We start from the raw sequence: 21,751 nt of genomic DNA, 5'->3' as shown, positions 1-21,751 counted from the left end.
ATATGCAGAGCGGACCATCTTTTACGTGTTTGATTAAAAAATTTTTCTTTTTGTAAATTTCAACGCCCCATGATACATTTTAAATATAATTTCTTGCAGGTAATGGAAAATATTGTAATTTTTAAATTAACGCCGAAACTTACATTATGTCAATGCAGAAGTAACACAAATTTTAAAAATTTCTAAAAAAATATGCAAACAATGCTGTATCGTGTGTCTCAATCTCTCTCTCTCTCTCTCTCTCTCTCTCCCTCTCTCTTTCTCTCTCTCTCCCTCTCTCTTTCTCTCTCTCTACTTTTACCATTTTTCTGTTCCTCCGTGGCTTTCTAATCCTCACCCCATTTTTATTTCTCCATCTTTATTTATTTCCTCGTCACGTGATCAACATTTCGACCACCATGTTGATGGATGGCTGGGACCAACGAGAGCCACTGGTTCCTATACGAGCGCCGCTGAAATTGGTGAGTAAATAAACAAACACGTACACACGCACATACACACACACAGACTGACACACATATATACACACACACACAGTCATATACATACTGACAAACCAATCTACAAACGACTTTTGGTATTTTGATTCAATTTAAATCCGGCCTGATATAAACGGACCTTGGTAGAAGGATAATTGTGTGTGTGTGTGTGTTGTGTGTGTTTGTGTGTGTGTGTGTGTGTGTGTGTGTGTTTGTGTTTGTGTTTTCATCAAGTAACTACTTACTAACTACTTCAATTACTTTGAGATCACTGTCTGTCAATATATCGAGTTACTCTTGAAGTCGTAAACAACTGACGCTCCTTATGCAACCATTGATTTGAAGAACTGAATTTTTCTTGAATTTTTTTTATTTTAAACCCTTGAATTTTAGTTAGAAAATGTTGTTGTTGCTGTCGTCGTTGTTGTTGTTGTTGTCGTTGTTGTTGTTGTTGTTGTCGTTGTTGTTGTTGTTGTTGTTGTTATCAATTTTTGCATTAGTAAGTAAACAGATTTAATGTACTAAGGCTAAATGTAGCACCACGTAATGTTATGCAATGAATGTACTTACCGTACCAACATTACCTATACCATATCATTACGTATTATGACGTAATGTAATGTAAATTTAATGTAACGTGACGTCATCATAACAGATGACGAGCCAACGAACAAAATAGTTTCGGTGCAAATTGACGGTGAAGAATCCTTACTACAATTCATTGATATGCCTGGAACGCAAGTTAGTGTTGTTGTTATTGTTGTCAATTTTATTATCATTATTATTATTATTATTATTGTCGTTGCTGTTGTTGTTGCTGTTGTTGTTGATGATGATGATGATGTTGTTGTTGACGGTAACGATGTTGCCATTTGTTTTGCTGTTACTGATGATCGTGGGGTAGAAACATTAGTAGTTTTGTAGTTGCAGCAGCTGCAGAAATAGAAGTAGTGGTAGTAGCGTCAGCGGTAGTAGTAGTAGCAGCAGTAGTAGCAGTAACCCCAGTGGTAGTAGCAGCAGTAGTAGTAGTAGTAATTTAACTACTTTTTCTTTCCATTTTATTTCCAGTTCTGTCACTGCTTTTAAGATCAGCGTCGGCCATTAGGAATAACTGTGCTTTTAAGAGATTCTCCATTACCACACTGTCATCTTCGTCGTCTTCATCTTTCTCTTCCTCCAATTCATCATCATCTTCATCATCGTCATCATCATCGTCGTCGTCATCATAAATGATGTATCGTGCTATCTAATTAAATTTTGTGTGTGTGTGTGCGTGTGTGTGTGCGTGTGTGCGTGCGTGATGTATGTATGGTAAGATGTACTAAAGAGGTCAAATCAGATTGACCTTTATTCAGATCACTTCACTAACGATTTATATTATTATTGTTATCATTATTATCATCATTTTTATCATCATCGTCAACATCAGTGTCATGAATATAGCACACGTTCTCTTTAAATAGTTTTCACCATATAAATTAATTAAATGCGGTTGGCTAATTGGTTGATTGGTTAATTGATTGGTTGGTTGATTGATTGATTGATTGATAAATGAATGAATAACTCACCATCATCATCATCACTGCGGTCGTTCGGGTTAGGGTTAGTCGTCGTCGTCATTGTCTTCTCCATAATCATCATTTTCATCATCGTCGTCGACCATTTGAAAAAAAAAATTTGTCTCGTATAAAGGAATTAACGAGACATAAAACGACTGAACGAAACACGACGCGACTTAACGAGACACGACGCGACTTAACGAGACAAGACACAACGTAACGAGACACGACGCAACATAACGAGACATGCCGACTTGACAGAACATGACAGGACATGGCATAACATGACATCTGAAAAGTTCTCCGCGTCCCTCCTTCAATAAATCTTTTTAATGATGCATGCAAATTTTAGTCCTTATCATCCTCATCATCGTCGTCGTCTTCATCACTGCCGCTAATGTCGTCGTCATCGTTATCACCATTTTTGTCATCACAATCTTCATTTTTTTCATTACTATCTTCATCGATTTCATCATCGGTTTCATCATCATTACAACGCGATATCCACGTGATTAATTAATTAATTAATTGATTAATTAATCGCGAATAATTAATTAATGACGTCATTTAAAATTCCACGCCAGGGTCCGAAGAAAAAGGATGGCTTCATACAAGCGGATGCCTTCTTAGTCGTCTACTCCATTACAGATCGGAACTCCTACGTATTCGCCCAGAATCAGCTGCAGGACTTGAGGCCTGCCAAACGCCACAACGTCGTTATCCTGGTCGGAAATAAGCAGGATATCGTCAGGAACCGGATAATCTCTGAAGAAGGTAGGAGTAGGGATGGGCAGGAAATGAGTTTTAAGTTGTTGCATGTGTTGGCTTTGTGATCAGTCGATATGAAATCATACATTTATAAAAAAAAAGTATGTTGAATTCGTTTTTATTTTTTCAATAATTTCAAGAAATAAACCTTGAAATTTGTTCCTTGCTAGATGGCAAGAGCCTGGCCCACAAACGGCACTGCAAGTTCATCGAAGTATCGGCCCTGCTGGACCACAAAGTGGACGACCTTCTCGTTGGGGTGACCAGACAAATCAGGCTAAGAAAGGGCTGTGCTAGCAATCAAAACGACCAATCAAATGAAAATGGGTCAGAAACTGGGTCGGGTAACGATGGTAGGGTTGGATGCTTGCATAGGGCGGCTGTCGATATGTTCAACCGACTTCTAAGACGTAGACGCCACTTGGAAAGCAGTTCTTGCGACGATCTCTTCAAACCCTGATTCGATACGAAATAACGATACGAAACGACACAAATGCAAACGATACGATACAATGCAAACACCAAATAATACAACACAATGCAATACAATACAACTACAAATGAATACAATACAACTACAAATCAATACATTACAACTACAAATCAATACAATACAACTACAAATCAATACATATACAATACAAACTCAATCAAAAGCCTCGATGTATCGAGTTGGTTATTTTTTCGTCGTTTTCAAACATTTTTCCCTTAAATATTTTTTCAATCATTGAAGATAAAACTATTTTAATGCATTTTAAAGTTATTAAAACAACGATTGATCATCTTTGCCATGAATTTTTATTTTGAAATTTTTAATTCGCTTCGTCCATTTTCTCAAATCTGCTACCTTGCATAACTAAACTAATTAATTAATTACGATTAATTAATTAGTTTATTTAGTTAATTAACAATGGTGACCATTCAATTTGTTTGTCGTTCTTTCTTCATGTTGAAACGTTGATGTTACAATTTCATCATATAATTTTCATTGTTGCCATAGAGCATGAAACTGATTTTTGTATTTTCCGTTACTGATATCTTAATAAATATATAAATGTACGTATGTTTGTGTGTGTGCATGTGTGTGTGTATGTGTGTGTATGTGTGGTGTGTTTGTGGTGTGTGCAGATATGTATGTTTATTTATTTATTGATATATATCTCACAGCATGAATGTTGCAAGAAACACGATATTTATATTTTTCAATGTTACGTAATGTGGAAGATCTAATTAATAACTCGCAAAAATTGAAAGCTTTCTCTGATTTAATTCATTTAAAACAATGTAGAATAACATTATCCGCTTGTTAAAAAATAAATAAACAGCTAAATTATTGAGAACAAACAACTAAACATAGTTATTTAAGCAAATATCTACAAAAATTCTCGCCATCTGTACTGCATCAAATTTCGTCCCGACTTTTCAAAATAAGAAACCAGACGACAAGTGCACTTGTCAGGCAAGAGGTCACAAAGGCCAGAAGTTCAAAGACCCATGACATAGAGAGGTGAAGGTCGAATGATTCGACGTCATCACTACCCAGCAGCCAAAATTCATGGTGCTGATGGCGCTTAGCGTTGTCGGAAAATATGGAGACTGTTAATAAGAGGAGGATGCCTGGAATACGATGATGACGTTTGCAAATGTTAATCTCATTCATGAATATTAATTATTTCATGATTAATAAATATTATATAAACATTACGTCATAACTACGTCATGAATATCAACAAGCTAAATTTATAAATATTGCCTAGTTATATGTAGTTCATTATGGGAGACAGTGTGTGTGTGTGTGTGTGTGTGTGTGTGTGTGTGTGTGTGTGTGTGTGAGAGAGAGAGAGAGAGAGAGATTGTGTGTATGTGAGAATGTGTATAAACCTATGTGATATGTGTGCGCGCATATATCGAAACCCAGCCAGTCCAAATAGAGTACGATGGAATTGCTGAAAAATGGCAAACGAACGACACGTAGAATGATGAAGATGAACCTACTGCTGACAATGAGGCAGACGGGTGTGACGTATTGAGCCACAGTGGTCAGCAGCTCCAATCTTCTCTGGGAGAACTTGTCCAGACGCTGGTAGGATGACCAAAGCAGCAGAAATACCGTCATCACCGTCGATAAGGTCATGGTCACTGTCGATGTGATGGCCAGTTTGCGACAGACAAACAGCCAATCTGTAATAATACGGTGTTATTGTGGTTATAATAATAATAATTATTATTATAATTATAGTAATAATCATTATTATTATTATTATTATTATTATTATTGTCATCGTAATCGTCATCACCATCGTCATTTTATTGACCAACTTGGGACAAGCCATTGCACAATGTTACTCAGTTCCTCAGAAGCCAGGGAATGGCATTCGAAATATTCTTTCGGTGGCAACTCATAAGGATGTACGAATTTCTCAAAACAAATCGTCCAAAGACCCAAGTTGGAGAAATCAGGTTTTTCCTGACTATCCGAACTCGATGTTGCTAGGCTGGAAACCAGCCAATAGGGAGAGACCAGGGCTATCAGGTGGCATATAGCTGTTAAAACCACGCAGACGATAATTGAAGATGTTAACGCTGTTCCTGTTAATATCATTCTTGATGCAGTTGCTATCGGTGAGATTTTCTGTATAAACCGTTCAACACATTATAAGAAACATTTAAGAATTGTTAGGTGTTATCAAATATTCCAATGTATTGGGCTAATTCTAATAAAATATTGTAGTAAATCTAATAGTATATTACATTTGTATATAACTTTCATATGAAATCCGTCAACGAAATGCGTAAGAAATATTAGTTTTCAAAGCGTTTGAACTATTTATGTAAATACATTCTTAATAAATAAATTTATATTCCAAGTTAAAGTTTACAAACGTGTATCAGTGAGCAAAACACAATGCAAAACACGATTTTACGAAGAAAAAATTTGCAGATGCAACAAACAAACAAGCACCGAGGAATTTCATTCGTTAAAGAAATGATAACATCATTTGAATGGGGGTGATTTGCAAATGATGAAGAAGATGATCATCGGATGAAGATATCATTGATGAGAATATTGTTGGTTTTTCGCTTGAAGCAAGTTTTAAATTTGTTGAAATCTTATATTTTAAATATTTAACTTTCCAAGAATGCAAATTCTTTAAAGTTATTTGCAAAGTTGACCATGAATAAATCGTTACAAAAATGTTATCTTTAAATTCACTTTTAATAGGTGTAATTTTGCCCGTTAGTTGAACCCGCTACTTGCGGTCCTATGTGTGTATACGTTGCATTTGCATATGTTTCTATATGAAATATACATTTTTATTAATATAATAACATAATTATTATACATCACCATATTATATTATGAATTCTGTATATATTTTAACGCTGCTTAACTAATTACTAAACCAACATATGTTGGCTTATACATTTAAATTAAACTTAAACGTGTAGTGTAAACCTGTGAGTTGTGAGTGACTGTTGTTGACGTTGCATACAAATTAGTACACAATTAGTGACGTTGTGCACGATTATTAGTAGAAGATTGTGAAACCAAAAATAGGCAAAGACCACGTTTTCATAAAAATATATGTTGCTATATTATATATGCTGTACTGCATAGTGTTGTATAGTATTGTATCGACATCAACTTACAAGGCTGTTATATCTTATTATTATTTTTATTGTTAGATTAGGCGCAAGGGTCCACGCTATTCCCGTTTCAGTTTGTTTAGCTTTAGAGTTCCATACGCTAACTAAAACTGAAAACCCTGTTTACGTGGCACAACGTTTTTAGTGAATTTGGTGAATTTTTTTATTTTATTTACTCTTCTTAATTAAATTAGAATAAAATTGAAACCACTTTAATTTTTAACTATAAGATCAAAATTGAATAATAGATGAAAATTTAGTAAAAGTACTTTTCTAGTCTAATTTTGTATTCTATTTAATAAAAAAAATATAAATTCAATAATTTTGTGGCTAGTTAGTTAGTTAGTGAAAAACAGTAAGTTGGTGAAGATGGTGGACTTCAGCAAGGGACCAGTGAAAGAGGGTATTGACAACACCATATTCATCATTCCGGGGATCATTATTATCTCATTAATAGGTTTAATTAATTAATTAGTTTATTTAATAAATTAAAATTAGTGTTTAATATCTAATATCTACAATTAATCTACTTACCCAATGTCCTGGTTATGACATTAAACTGACCCTCACTGCCTTGTGAGTGATGTTGGATCATCAAAGGCTAGGCCCACCGCTTATAACTGTGGTTGCGTAAGGAAGGGCGTCCTGCGTAAAAATTAGCCAAATAAATTACTTATGATGGAATGGCATCGAGGGGTATTTCGGTTTCATCATAGGTAGCCAAACGGCAACCCTCGATCTCGGGGAAAATGTCATCTAAACGTGTGTTGTTGTTGTAATCTACTTACCCAAATATTATGCTTACGCATGTGTGTTATTTGTGTGTGTGTGTGTGTGTGTGTGTAATTAAAATTATAGGCTAAATTATAAACTAATTGTTCAGTAATTAAAAAATATTTCTTATTTAGCTTTCTTCGTCTACAAGTTTGTTAGCCATCTTAAAAGCAAAAGGTTGGCGCAGGAAGAGAAGAAGAAAGCCAAACAGCAAAGGAAAGAAAAAGAACAGGCAAAGAAAATTAAAAAGAAATAATTTTTTTTTATATGATATCAAAAAATATATATTTATGGTTAATTATTTTTATTACTATTATTTAAAAGTTTTATTAAATTCATTTAAAAGTATAATAATTTCATTATCATTATATAAAATTATGTTTATTTTGGTTTTATGAATATTGCTTTAAAATTATTTCATTGTTTATATATCCTCTTTATTTTATTTTCTCTAAGCACTCAAGATGATAAATCATTCATTCATCCATCCATCCATTCATTCACTCATTCATCCATTCACACTTGTTTTAATTCTTTTTCCAACCATTTATATATTGTCGGCTGGCTGTTTGATGAATAATTCTAGGCTAATATTGTTCCCTAATACCAGTTCTAATAATTTAATAATATAATATAATATTGTGATATAATCCTATAGTAATTTTACTATGGGCTAAGCGATGGTGTAGCGGTAAGGTGTCTGGCGCTTCTATTGCAGGGACCGGATTCAATTTCCAAGAGATCCCCGTCCGTCACATACAATGCTTGTGATGCGTTGTTTCACGTGTATTTACGTGCATTGTGTGTTTGCTGTTGTTTAGGCCCCGAAAAATATTGAAGAGAGAGTTGTAATAGAAAATTGTCGTAATGTGGTTGTCTTGTTTTAATTGCATTTTTAATTTTAAAAGATTGTATACATTGAAACTGTATAGAGTTCAACATATAGCGTTTATTAACACATACAATGATTATGTTGTTTTATGTTAGTTCATTCATAAAGCGTACAATGTATACTATACATGCATATATCTATGTTTGTATGTTGTATGTATGTATGAGTTTATGACTGTGTATGTGTATTCGTATTTATACATGCGTGTGCACGATTTAAAGAAAGTTAAAAATTTGATCATTGATGTAGTATTTATATTTTCGTTGGTCTATGAAATGATGAGGATGTGGTGGAGTTTGTGTTTCTTGTGCTGATGTTTGTGTGAGTGTGTGTGTCATTTTAATGATGTGGTTTGTTTGACTATGTCTGAATGTATGTTTGTCTGTATGTTTATGTGGTTATTTATTACTTATAGAACAGTTGAATGTAGTAGTTTAGAATTTAAATCTTATTTTGTGTGTGTGTGTGTGTGTGTGTGTGTGTGTGTGTGTGTGTGTGTGTGTGCGTCTGTAATTTAATTTAAAAAATGTGTGTGCGTGTGTGTGCGTCTTAATTTAATTTAAAAAAGACTTAATTAAACTTTATTTTGTATAAACTTTGCAATATCATCATCTCTAGGTTTATATTAAACTGGATAGGATTTTTAACCTGCTATTGCTATGGACTTACGAACGCAGCAAGCATATTTCATTAGTTTGTTTGCCTGTTTGTTTGTTTTTGGTTAATTTTCTTGATACGTAATTAGTGATGTTATGTTTTTTTTAGCCAATCATCTTCCATTATCTATAGTCCAGTAATACATACAGTATATTGTGGTCATTTAAAGTTTTAAAATTCACAAAATTTTTAAATATTTGAAATTATAAAAATTCATTTGCGTCACATCTGAGTGACATTTTATTTCATTCATCCTTCATATTGCATAACTTGTATTTGAATATGGATTATAAATTGGATTTTAAAATAATAATTTTTTTTTTAAATTTATCTTTGATTATCCTCACATCTTTCAGTAATAAACAACAGTCTACATATAAAGGTACAAGCATGGATATATGTTGTATCTATGGATATATGTATACAACATTTTTGATTGATTGGTTTCTGACGTTAATAAATGATTACGGTGAATTGCGACAATCTGTTTAACTTGAGGATATCTGAAATTAGGTAATGTGTTTTGAAAACAAGCAAACAACACGCGCACACACAAATAATAAGCAACGATTCGGTTGATGATTTAATTACAAAAATTTATTTTTTTCGAATTATTCGACAATACTCTGGCATCGATCTATTTAAAAAATAACGCATGAACTATTGCTTGTGCGATTGTCTTTGTACTAGGCACTGGCGCGTAAAACAACAAATGTCACTTGGCATTGTTTCTTGCTGGGGGTGCTTTTATTTAAAAAAAAAACTTTCACCAAAGTCGGAAGTGCACGTACAATAGGAACATGCAAATAGTGCACATTGTCCTCTGCTCTCTACTGTGAAATTTCAATTCAACTCCTTCCTCGTCACGCAATTTTACATTTCCTTTAAAGTTTCTTCTGCTTTTTCCGCTTCGACACTTCTTCACTCGAAGATGCACTTCAAGTTTCTCGTGATTGCGCACATGTCTTATGAGAAAAAATTTCTAGTTGAATGAACGTGAGGCATAAATTTAATTTTTTTCAACATTCGTTTCAATGCGCTCATTCTTCCCGATAGAAATAGTCGATGAATAAAATTTTAACGTTCGAAAGGATGATTTTTTAAAAACGTTCTTCAATTGGTTGGATTTATGTACGCGCGCATGCAACCTCGAAGCCGCTAACAAATATAAATATAAAAATTTGACTGTCATTTTTTTTTTGATTCGCGATAAAGTCTTTCCACTGAGGAAATAATTATTGAAGTTTGAAAATGTTTAACATTGAACATATCTTAGGGCTAAAGGAATCTAATGTAGGAAATTTGAAAGATGAATCCAACAAATTGATTGAGAACTCTCGAAAATATGAAGATCGTCGTGGAGTTACATACGATGTTCCTTCTATAGAACAAGGTAGATAGATTACTTATCAATCATTCATTCATTCATAAAGACGTTCACCATTTTATGTCATATTGTCTACATGAAACCTTGATTGTAATAAATTTTATTTGCAGACATTTACTTGAAAAACTTCAAAAATTACTTCTGGCAGCCGTTAGACGCGGATAAAAAAAAGTACAGAACATCTTTCAGCAAGGTGCAGCTGGAAAAGTTGGAGTCCTGTTTTGAGAATGCAAAATATCTGACGGTGCACGACAGGGTCGTCCTGTCGAGAAACCTTAAATTGACGGACAATCAGATCAAGACCTGGTACCAAAACAGAAGGTTGGCGCGCGCAATAACATTGTTTTGAATTAAGCACAAATACCAAGTTTCAAAGCGCAAATGTGTTGAATCTCTTGAAAAATATGATTGACTAGCACACGACACACAAAATGTTTAAAAAATTTTTTAACGTAGAACCAAGTGGAAAAAAGAGATGAACAGACATCATAGCCCGTTTGCTTTCAACAGCGAGCCAACGTTTCGCGACGAATCAGAAGGCGACATCTTCCACAAAACGAAATTATTTTCTTCGCAATACCAAAACCACGACAGGTCTGGAAATGTTGGAGCCACGACGCAGAACATCAGTAAAAATTCAGACCAGGAAGAATCTCTATTCGAACCAGAAGATAAATATTTCAAAGATATAACCGACCCTTACCTCTACGACCTCGTCAAGAAGTGGTACTTCAACATTTTCATGCACGTATACACCACACCTTACATGCACGTGTAACATACGCGGCATGTAAGTACATCCTTTGAACGAACAATGTAATGCAATTTCAACAAAATATTTTATTTGACAATAAAATAAATTACAAAAAAAATGAATTTGTAAATTTGCAGGTTTTTGAAATTCATTGTCACTTCATAACCCAGAGTCAAATTCCGACATTCGAGAGAATGATAATTTGGGTCTGAAAAAAAATTCAAGATTTTATTAAATCCGTCATCATTGAAACGCCATCAACTTAACTATCCAGCAATTGGAATTAAAAAAACAATAATGAATAGAACGAAATTTAATCAACTCGCGAACCAACCTTTTAGATGGCTGGTGACCGACGAATTTATCTTCAAATTTTTTATCGATCCAATGAGGCAATCTTTCACTTTTACTATCCCTAAAATTTTTTTTCCCTTTACTATCCTTAAAATTTTTCTTCCCTTTCGAGCCAAAAAACCTACTCGATATCTTCCTCTCCCTCTGGCAAAACTTTCTGACAGTTTCTGAAAGGCGACTCGGTGTTTCTGACAGAGCGAAACTGGTCGCCAAATGTCCGAGATGAAGATTTTTTATGTGGAAGATGTGTTTAAGAGAAGCTGGATAAGTGGCGTACGAGCGTACGAACGACTGGTAGGCTGCATGGTCACCAAATTAATAATAATAATAATTAATATTATAGTTAATAAATTATAATAACGCCACAGTTATGAACTGTTAAGTAATTAACGCAAAAAACACAATTCTAATAATTAGATTGAAGAACTAAAAATGGCACCTTTCCTAGCCAATGTCCTCATGTTCATATTCTGGCAGAGTGACTCTTCGAATTGGGCTTGCATGAAAGCAGCTGCATCTTCAACCGTTCTTGGCTTGTGACCCTAAACAAGAAATTATTAAAATCAAATGATAATAATAATAGCTATAATAATAATGAAAAAGCATATTAAATAAAAGTATAATGAAAAAAATCTGTTACTTTGTGGATAAGGTTAATTTTTCCAGTCTTGCTTTCAAGGAGGAGTGTCTTCAATATGCTGTCCATCTTCACTTCGTGCATTCTGATACGCCAATTGAAGATTAGTTAATGGAAATATCGCAAATCTACAGATATCAAATCAAAAATTTTAAACTAAATAACTAAATTTAAGAACCGCCAACTTACGCGATATTATGCTGAGTCATGACTTGGACATACTCCACTTCTGAAGGTTCTAGAAAGAGAAGGGCGTTTCCCTTCGACCCCATCCTGGCTGTCCTGCCGACTCTGTGAATGTAATCAGTGGGCGATCCCGGTGTGTTGTACTGAAGTATCCAGCCGATGTTAGGCAGGTCGAGACCTCTTGAGGCGACGTCCTAGCAACGATGGTGAAAAGTTAATTTAAGTGGAATGTGTTTCTTTTTATTTAGAAAGTTGTTTAAAATGTTTTTAAGAGTAAAATATGGCAATGAGATTGCTCCGTATACTTACCGTGCATAAGAGTACTCCAGATTTGGCTGCATGAAAATCCTGAAAGATTTTCGTTCTGTCCTGGGGTTGAAAGGTTGAAATGGGTTTATGTACATTTATAAAATTACAAAATTCAAATTAAAATCCGCGTTGGTATATATAAAACATAAAAGCTTCAACAAATTAATTCAAAAACTGCATAGAACACATCTAAAGTTATCAAATTCTAACTTAATCACACGCCACAAAACTTGAAAAGCACAACATCGATGTTAACCTTCTGTTGCATATTTCCATACAATTTGAAAAGCTCAAAATCCTTGCAAGCGTCATCATCATCTTCTGGGGACATGAATGTCGTCTGCAACAGTGTGTGGTGGAACTCGACGGAATCTTGTGTGGCCAGAAATACGATTACTTTGCTCGGATTGCTGCTTAGCTGAGAAATTTGGCAAGCAAGTGCCATTGTTAATGTCAACCATATCAACCAGCCAATCAAATCAACTAGTCAATCAACCAGCCTACCAACCTGGCACTTCCAGAGAAGAAACGATGCAAGAGTAACCAGCTTCAACTTGCTAGGCACAACGACATAGTGGTGTTTCAAACTCGATGGAGTAACAAACACGTCGTCAACTTTGCCATCTGGCAGATGGTTGCCCTGCTGATCATTTGACGACATGTCAATCCTAACCGGCTGCCTCAAGCTCATCCCTGCTAACTTCTCAACTCCTAAATTATTTATGATAAATTATTTATGGTTAATAACCAATAATATCATAATTATTATAAAGCGAGAATCAAAAAAAGATTAACCGGGAGAGAGAGTAGCGGACAAAAGTATCGTCTGCAACTGAGGACCGCACTTCTTCTTAATAACAAGCATTATATGCGAGAGGTCACGCTCGAAACCCATGTCAAACATCCTGCATAATTTATGCGCATAGGTTCAGCTCATTAATTAGTAATAAGTATTAATATAATAACAATTAGCAGGCTGAAAACACAACAACAACAACAACAATAATAATAACAAAAAAGGACAACCTATCAGCTTCATCAACGACAAAATGTTTAAGATTATCCAAGGATAGCGATGATGTGTTGTCAAGGTGGTCAACAAGTCGAGCTGGTGTTGTCACTATTATGTTCATACCCTTTTTCAATCTATAATAATAATAATATTTATTATTATTTATTATAATTTTTAATATTGCGGTTGATAAATAATATCTTTCAAGCTGAGTTTGAGATTATTTGCATTTAAAGATTTGTATAGATAGAAAGTACTGTCTGAGATTAAGTGATAGATATCTGAGATAGTGATAGATGGATAGATATGATATCTATCCATCTATCATTCATCCATCTATCTACTATCTATCCATCCACCATCATCATCATCATAACCTTGCTTTCTCACTTTTTCTCTTCTCACCACCCATCAAATAGCCCGGCACCACCCACACAAATGGCTGATGAATAGATTTTTTTATAAATTATTAACTATAATAATAATAATAATAATAATAATAATAACAAGAAGAAAAATTGTTATAACATTTTCATTGTTTTAGTTCATTTTTAAACAAACATTTACATACCCTGACCAAATTCATAAGGACGCTGTAACTTTGAAGAACCAACTAGTCAAAAGAAAAATTTCAATTTTAAAAATTAAAATTCAATCAATCAGTAGACCAGCCAACTGGCCAACCAGTATCAATCAATCAATCCACCAACCAACCAATCAATCAACCAACCAACCAACCAATCCATATACCTCTCTTGTTGGCACGACAACAATACAATAAGGCCCATAAGTTCTTGATATCTTAGGTTCTGTAGACTGCAAATGTTCGATTATTGGAATTGCGTACGACATTGTTTTACCTATTAAACAGAAATAATAATTGTAGTTATTATTGTTATTATTATTTGATTATCAATAAAATAAAAATTTATTAAAAAATAAATTCTAGACAAAGCCAATCACTGATTTTATTTTATCTTCCATCTATCTTTCTATCACTTCAAAGACTAAACCATTCATTTTCATTCATTCAGTTCATCCATGAATCTATTCTTACTAATCTGACTAGATGAGAAACCATTCCTAATCATAAAAACATTCATTAGTTCATCCATTCATTCATTCACAGAATCACTCATTCACTTGTTCATTTATTTATTCATTCAATCAACCTATCCACTAATCACCTAACCTGATCCAGTTTGAGACTTGACAAGTACATCTTTTCCCTGCATGATGCATGGGATAGCTTTTTGTTGCACAACTGTTAACATTGTTATGTCCATCTTTGCTAAGTTTGATTCCTGTGTAAATGTTTTATGTATTGCATTTTGCCTGCCAGTTATGTATAATATGTGGTATTGTAATGCACTGGATTATTTCAATGTGATTTTTGAAGAGCCTTGTGTACAAAAAATAGCGACAAACAGAAGCAAACCATGAACGGATGGAGTTTCAGCTTTTTCACGCTGACATTTGAAAATACGTCTTCCATTATAGGAACGATTGGAGAGCTGAATAAATAATTTTTAAATAAAACAAAATTATTTATAAAATTGTAAAATAAATTAAAGACATAATAAGCAAACATAAAATTAAATAAGTTAAGGACATATTAAACAAAATTATTTATAAAATTGTAAAATAAATTAAAGACATATGATGAGAATTGATTCAAAACTAAAATTATACTATAAAGTAATTATTAAGAATTACCATTTTATTTTTGGTATTTCTGGATTATTGGCAAATATTTGATGAGGTTGAAATTTTTTCTTCACCAGGGATGCTTTATTTTTATTATTCAAATTTTTTACTTTTTCTACTAATTTAACTTCTTTCTTATTGTTATTACTAAAACCTGAATTTTTATTACCAATTGATGTATTTTTATCATTAGGATTGTCAGAATTGTTTAAGTTTAAAGTTGTTTCGAGTTGTAAAATTTTTTCCTTTAATTTCTCTTTTGGTTTAGGGGCCACTTTTTTTGGTTTTTTTAGGATGTCTTCTACTTTTTGCCGTTTGGCAGTCACCTTTTTGTTAGTTTTCATCATCAGTGACAAAATTTTACATAGTATTCATTTTAAAACTATTTTTAATTAAAATAAAAATATCAAAGAAAAGAGTAAAACGCCTTTCTCTTATCTTATTCACGTAAAGTGATATAATTTATTTATAATAAAAATATAATAAATTAATAAAAATTTGTCTAAAAAAGTTAAAATAAAACCGCCTAACCAACCTTCGTCTCGTTATTAGTTTCAAACTTTCTTTTACGATTGGGGGTGAAAATATTTATTTGAATATTATCTTCATCCGTCATTTTTACGGATTATTTAGTTCTTACACCAAAATCTACAAAACACACGGCCCTAAAATCGCTCTTTAAAAAAAAGCCATGCAACAACACCATAGAAATTTATTTATTTAGAGATATTCATGGGTATATATCCATGGAGACAAAGGGGAGGCCTATTTACCAGCATTCTTATGGGTTGAAGCAGGGATATGCAAAGAACCTCAATTTTTTCCATTTTTAATTATTTTCAGTAATGTCTCCCCTTGCTCTAAACCACATAACTAGAATAATAGGACTAATCGATCAATTTGATCTATCGGTCGGGCTATTTGTCGTGCTTGGATTGTTGGCTTACGAAATTGCATGGATTTTAACGAGCAAGCTAAATGAAATAATGATTTAATATGCTTAAAACATTGTAGTAATTCTATTTAATTTTAATAATGATTAATATAATTATGAATTATTAAATTATTTTTGTTAATTTGAATATAAAAATTGCTTTTGGTCCGGTGAAATCCGGTGGCTTACTGAAGCCGAAGGTTGGCTTAGTAGGATTGAACTATAGTCACCCTTTTTTTTTCAACTATTCGATCATGTTAAAAATTGGTTTGCTTATGAAATAAACGGCCTAAATAAATCAAAATTGTTATTTGAACAACTATCTTCATTATATTCAATAAATATTTTACATTCTGCTGGTGCTCATAAGAAACTGGCTGCTGAAATCATACGTTGGCTTACAGCAGTGGCTTACAGGGTTTCTTAAAACTCTTACGATAGCACTTTTTTGTACATATAATGCTTTAAATAAATCAATATATTCATATCAATTATTTTTGTCAGTATAAATATAGAAATTGCTTTTGTCAGGTGAAAAACAGTGGCATTACTGAAGCCGTAGGTTGGCTTAATCGGATTTTTTCTCATGTATACAATACTATGAGATAAATTAAACAATCAGTCAGTCGGTCGGTCGGTCAGTCAGCCAGCCAGCCAGCCAGCCAGTTTATCAATCAATCAACCAACCGATCAATCAACCGATCAATCAATCAACTAAATTGAATGAACCAAGTAAACAAAAATAAAAACAAAAATAAAAAAAATTGCAAGGCCTGTTCAAACTCGAACAAACAGTTAACCGTACAGATCTACAAACAATTTCGAGATTTTAGTAAAGAAAGAAAAACACAGTAGTTGCTTTTATTTGAATTCATTCAAAAATGAAAAGTGACGGTTAATTAAAATTTTTAAATGTCAATTTTTTTTTAAATTCGTATTTTAAATAAACAAATATAACAAAATATCGACCAATAAAAATAATTATTATCCATTATTATTATTATACACACACCTTAGAAGTTCTCGAAGGATAATAAACCACGTAACATGAACATTTAGTAAGAACAGTTCACAAACAGAAATAATTTATATATGCATATATACAAAGTAAATCAAGAAATATCCAAAAATTATATAACCAATTTAAGAAAAAACTAGAAACCAGTCAACATTTAATGAATAAATAAATAGACATTATTAAAAAGATTGTTCAAAAAGGTACAATTTAAGGCGACGACGAGAATGAAATGTAGTTTGTTTTGTTGGTGTGGTGTTGTGAAGCGAAAACAAACACATCACACAAAACTAGTAAGAAGTCGCAAGAATAATAGTCACCTACCTATAATAAAATTACTCTCAGGGCCCTAGCTTACTTATAAACATTGACTCAACTCACTTACCTACAAATTTGTATTTCTTGTTTTAGATGTTTCAAGTATTTTATTTAACATATTTTAGCGTTTTTATTTTACTTGAAGCTTTTTAACTAATGTTAAGCCCTAGCCTACCTACAATTGTTTAACTCATCTCAGTCCCTAACTTACCTATGAATTAAATTAAAGCCCGGTTCACGGTAAAGAAAATACAAAGTTGAAGAGAAACATAGCAACAACGACACCAAATGAATGGATGCTGTGTATGTGTGTGTTGTATTGATGTGTGTGTTAATGTGCGGGCGCGCACTCTCCAGAAACTTCACTCACTACCGACGAACCTCCATTGCACCGACCATCATCTGACACGCATCGATGGAATGAATTTGACCGGATACTGAAAAATAAATTGAAAAAAAAATTAATTCACTAAAATAAAAAACAAGCAATTGGAAAAAATAGGCAACTTATCTTTTTGAGATAACACTCAATCTTTGTTCAAATTCGAGTACTTTCAAAAATACAATGAGACAAAAACAAATTTACCTTTAACATTATCTTCGATTTGTCATCGGAACGATCATCATGAGACCACCATCTGAAACGTGCTGACGCCCACCACAGCCCACCTCTCATCATTCTGTAGACAAGTTTTTATTAATTAGCGAAGTAGTAAATCAAGAAACAAAGGAACGAACGAATAAATGATTAACTGAATGATTGAACGATTGGTTGAATGAATAAATTAACTAATTAATTAATCAACCAATGATCTAATGAATGAATAGAATGAATCAATGAATAAATTAACTGAGGAATAATTTGAAAGATAGTGATAAAATGAATGAATGAATGAGAAAAATAAAAAAAAGAAACTAAATCATACTTCAAAAACCGTCGTTGTTGTTATCTTCGAATTTTCATCGGAACGATCATCATGAGACCTCCATATAAAACGTGCTGATGCCCACCACAGCCCACCTCTCATCATTTTGTAAACATTTTTAAATAGCGTATTAGTAAATCAAGGAACAAAGGAACGATCGAATAAATGATTAACTGAATGATTGAATAATTGGTTGAATGAATGAGTGAATGAATTAATTAATTAATAAATCAATGATTCAATTAATGAATAGAATGAATTAACGAATCGACTAATAGAAGAATAATTTAAAAGGTTGAGTGATAAAATGAACGAATGAGAAAAATAAAAAACGAAACTAAACCTTACTTCAAAAATCGTCGTTACTGTACTTTCCATTGCACCGACCACCACCATCTGGTCGGCACACAAAATACCATCCGAACTTCAGAGTGTCAGTCGAACAGCCAACGAGCTGATTTTTCCTACACCACCATCATCATATGTAAATCATCATGAGACCACCATCTAAAATGTGCTGACTCCCACCACTGCCCACCTCTCATCATTCTGTAAACAAAATTTTTTTATTTGCGTAGTAGTAAATAAATGTTAGAATCTTAGAAGCAAAAAAAATTAAATTATAAAATAAAAATAATGTCAAATAAATAACATTTTAAAATAATAAAGTAAGTAAAATGTAAAAAAAACTTACCGTCGTCCATTCGACAAAGGCAGAATGTTGAATGCGGTCCGGTTCATACGTTGTCCTCCAAAACTGGTGCCAGTCCTCCTCGAGGTTGTTGTTGAAACACAGCCCGTGTTGATGGAGAAAGATAGAGAAAAAGTAGATTCTCATCAGAAAGCTTAGCGGTGCCTGCATCTCAAATTGCTTAATAAAATTAACCCTATCTACCTATTCAATTACCTTAACTAATCTATATTAAATTGTTAATGGTACGATAGTCAAAAGTCCCCCTTCATTCTCCCTCCTTGCACAGAGGTTCACCGACAGCCAGGGCACCGGATAGAAAACCATTGCCGTGCGGATACTAGACTATTGCCGTGCGGATAGTAAACCATTTGCCGTCCGGAAGCCGTGCGGGTAGTAGACTATGGCCGTGCCGCATGGTAAATCATTACCGTGCAGATAGTAAACCATTGCTGTCCGGATAGTAAACCATTGCCGGTACAACACTGGCCACCAAGGCTTACCTCTGACAACAGACTTCGAAATTCAGAGTCTATCGGCTATCGTACCCTCAACTTACCTATTCATTACAATTAAGCCCTAGCTTACCTAAAATTACAAAAAAAACTCAAGAGCCCAATTCATTGGCCTTTCGGCACCCACCCCACCACCTACGTTATGCCTTGGGCTCCAACTTAGTAATATAAAACTTAAACCCTAAATCTATTAATGAGTGTGTGTTACAACGTAGCCTTAACTTACCTATTCATTACATTATGGCCCTAACTTACCTAAAATTACAAAATTCAAGAGCCCAATTCATTGGCCTTTTGGCACCCACCCCACCACCTACGTAATGCCTTGGGCTCCAACCTAATAATAATAATGTAAAACTAACTAACCTATCGATACACTTACAGCGTTTATTTAATTTAAATTACAAGATTGTTCCTAGAATTAAATTGCTTTTAACTACCTATGAAATTAAATTACTCTCAACCTTAGTAATAATAAATTAGAATGTGTAATGAAAATAAAATAACGCTCAAATACTAATATGTGTTTATGTATGTATTTGTGTGTGTGTGTATAATACGCTGATGCGTGTAATGTGGGTGCGAGAAAAAATAGAAGAGATAAACTTACGCTGCCTACCTATTCAACTACATTAGTGTCGGATGCTTCCTATCTATCCTACCTACAATTAAAATTATGTCTATCTAACCTACCTATATAGCTACTTAATGTAATTGTGTGTATGTGCGTGTGCGTGTGAGCATTCTTACTTAATGTTAAATTAGAGAAAAACAGAGAATAAAGAATAAAACGTATCCCAGCCAGGCGTGTATTCTTTGCCACTGAATGAACGAACGTAGCCTGACATCTTCCACGATGAATTCCTTTGGAAGCTTCAACCTGAATGAAATGGATGAAATGGAAAAATCTTATTTATTTGACTAATTTAAATGAAAATAGAAAAACGAGCCGCGGTGAATTCCGCCGGAAAAGCCAGCCAACTGGCAAAGAAACCGTAAAACGTACTCCAGCAGGGCGTGCATTCTTTGCCACCGAATGAACGAACGTAGCGTGACATCAACCATTCTGATCGTCCACGATGAACTCCTCTGGAAGCTTCAACCTGGATAAATGAACCTGAAAAACCTAAATGAATGGTAAAATCTTATTTATTCAATTTAAATGAAAAAAACCGCAAAGAAACCGACCGGTCGGCAAAGAAAAGAGAAAAGAAGAGCAAAGAAAGGTATCTATATAGGATTTATGCTCTATATAACTCTATATAACTCTATATAACTCTATATAACCATGCATACTACCACATTCAATCAATAAAAATCCTACTAAAACCAGCAACCACCGCGTACCTACAAACATGCAAACTCTATATAACTCTATACAACACTATATAACTCTATATAACTCTATATAACTCTATATAATAAAATAAATTAAAATAAAAAAATTTTAAAAATAAAATAAATGAGATCAGACACTGCTTCAAGCGAGGCAGAATGCTGATCTGATTTTCATGTTGTCTCAGCTCCTCTATTTATACTCGTTTCAACCATACATTCTCATCATTTCAATCATTCGCATCAGTAAAAAACTTGTTTAATGTATATACTGCACTATTATACAGTCTTAACCACAATGCTAACCGTACTAAATTGAAGTCATCGAACGAACGCCTTCGAAACTTTCTGGTTGGCTGGTTGAATCTGCTATATTGCTTTTCATATAAACATATAATCTAATATAATATAATTTAATTATTTGTATACATGGATTCCAGTCACTTTATATATATATAATAAAAATTCATTATAAAAGCAACAGTAATCAGAGTTATATATGTAAGCACGCAGTTCGAATTTTTCGGGGAGAATTCAAAATAGTTTAAGACCACACCTTGCTTAACATCCTATTCCAAGCCGAGCCAAGCCAAGCTGAGCCAATATGCATAGATTTATAAGCGCTTTTATGTTAAAATTTTGCTCGCTATATTTATATATTTTATAACTTCATTATAAAAACAACAGTAATCATTGCTATATATGTACGCACGCAGTTCAAATTTTTCGGGGAGAATTCAAAATAGTTTAAGACCACACCTTGCTTAACATCCGATTCCAAGCCGAGCCAAGCCAAGCTGAGCCAATATGCATAGATTTATAAGCGCTTTTATATTAAAATTTTGCTCGCTTTTTAAACGAATATCCCAATATAACAAATTCTCCATCCTATTT

At 33.4% G+C, this 21,751-nt stretch overlaps 4 protein-coding genes across 4 annotated transcripts; 2 read left to right on the top strand and 2 right to left on the bottom strand.

Annotated features, from left to right (window-relative positions):
* Positions 1 to 398: 398 nt before the first annotated feature.
* HELRODRAFT_192676 (hypothetical protein) lies at positions 399 to 4,052 on the top strand (the record flags this gene model as incomplete). Its single annotated transcript, XM_009023734.1, has 4 exons — positions 399 to 465; positions 1,135 to 1,220; positions 2,623 to 2,812; positions 2,977 to 4,052. The coding sequence occupies 4 exons, from the start codon at positions 399 to 401 to the stop codon at positions 3,264 to 3,266; spliced, it is 633 nt and encodes a 210-aa protein (XP_009021982.1). The 3' UTR covers positions 3,267 to 4,052.
* A 4-nt stretch (positions 4,053 to 4,056) lies between these two features.
* On the bottom strand, positions 4,057 to 5,725 carry HELRODRAFT_192675 (hypothetical protein). Its single transcript, XM_009023733.1, has 3 exons — positions 5,126 to 5,725; positions 4,802 to 4,987; positions 4,057 to 4,423 (listed from the first exon to the last, which is right to left on the bottom strand). Exons 1-3 carry the CDS (start codon positions 5,406 to 5,408, stop codon positions 4,209 to 4,211), a joined length of 684 nt encoding a protein of 227 aa, XP_009021981.1. The 5' UTR covers positions 5,409 to 5,725; the 3' UTR covers positions 4,057 to 4,208.
* Positions 5,726 to 10,327: 4,602 nt separating this feature from the next.
* Positions 10,328 to 10,513, top strand: HELRODRAFT_83426 (hypothetical protein; the record flags this gene model as incomplete). Its single annotated transcript, XM_009023655.1, has 1 exon — positions 10,328 to 10,513. A coding segment is annotated over one exon (186 nt), but the record flags the coding sequence as incomplete, so codon positions are not given.
* A 648-nt stretch (positions 10,514 to 11,161) lies between these two features.
* On the bottom strand, positions 11,162 to 14,702 carry HELRODRAFT_83714 (hypothetical protein; the record flags this gene model as incomplete). The annotated part of the gene is made up of 13 exons (XM_009023679.1): positions 11,162 to 11,571; positions 11,712 to 11,805; positions 11,913 to 11,994; positions 12,099 to 12,289; positions 12,405 to 12,464; positions 12,661 to 12,822; positions 12,913 to 13,115; positions 13,200 to 13,309; positions 13,428 to 13,550; positions 13,794 to 13,858; positions 13,988 to 14,029; positions 14,167 to 14,276; positions 14,609 to 14,702. The coding sequence occupies 13 exons, from the start codon at positions 14,700 to 14,702 to the stop codon at positions 11,162 to 11,164; spliced, it is 1,746 nt and encodes a 581-aa protein (XP_009021927.1).
* Between the last annotated feature and the right edge of the window lie 7,049 nt (positions 14,703 to 21,751).

This window comes from Helobdella robusta, assembly GCF_000326865.2.
Source record: "Helobdella robusta unplaced genomic scaffold HELROscaffold_37, whole genome shotgun sequence".
Taxonomy (NCBI): Eukaryota; Metazoa; Annelida; class Clitellata; order Rhynchobdellida; family Glossiphoniidae; genus Helobdella; species Helobdella robusta.
Note: the sequence above shows the minus strand (reverse complement) of the source record. Positions and strands in the feature narration are given on the sequence as shown.

Bases quoted from the DNA above. Each gene is read 5' to 3' on its own strand.
- HELRODRAFT_192675 (XM_009023733.1), bottom strand. From the start codon at position 5,408: ATGATATTAACAGGAACAGCGTTAACATCTTCAATTATCGTCTGCGTG. The intron at 4,988-5,125 runs GTTGGTCAATAA...GTATTATTACAG, and splicing joins TGTGCAATGGCTTGTCCCAA to ATTGGCTGTTTGTCTGTCGC. The intron at 4,424-4,801 runs GTAGGTTCATCT...ATCGTATTCCAG, and splicing joins CGTCTGCCTCATTGTCAGCA to GCATCCTCCTCTTATTAACA.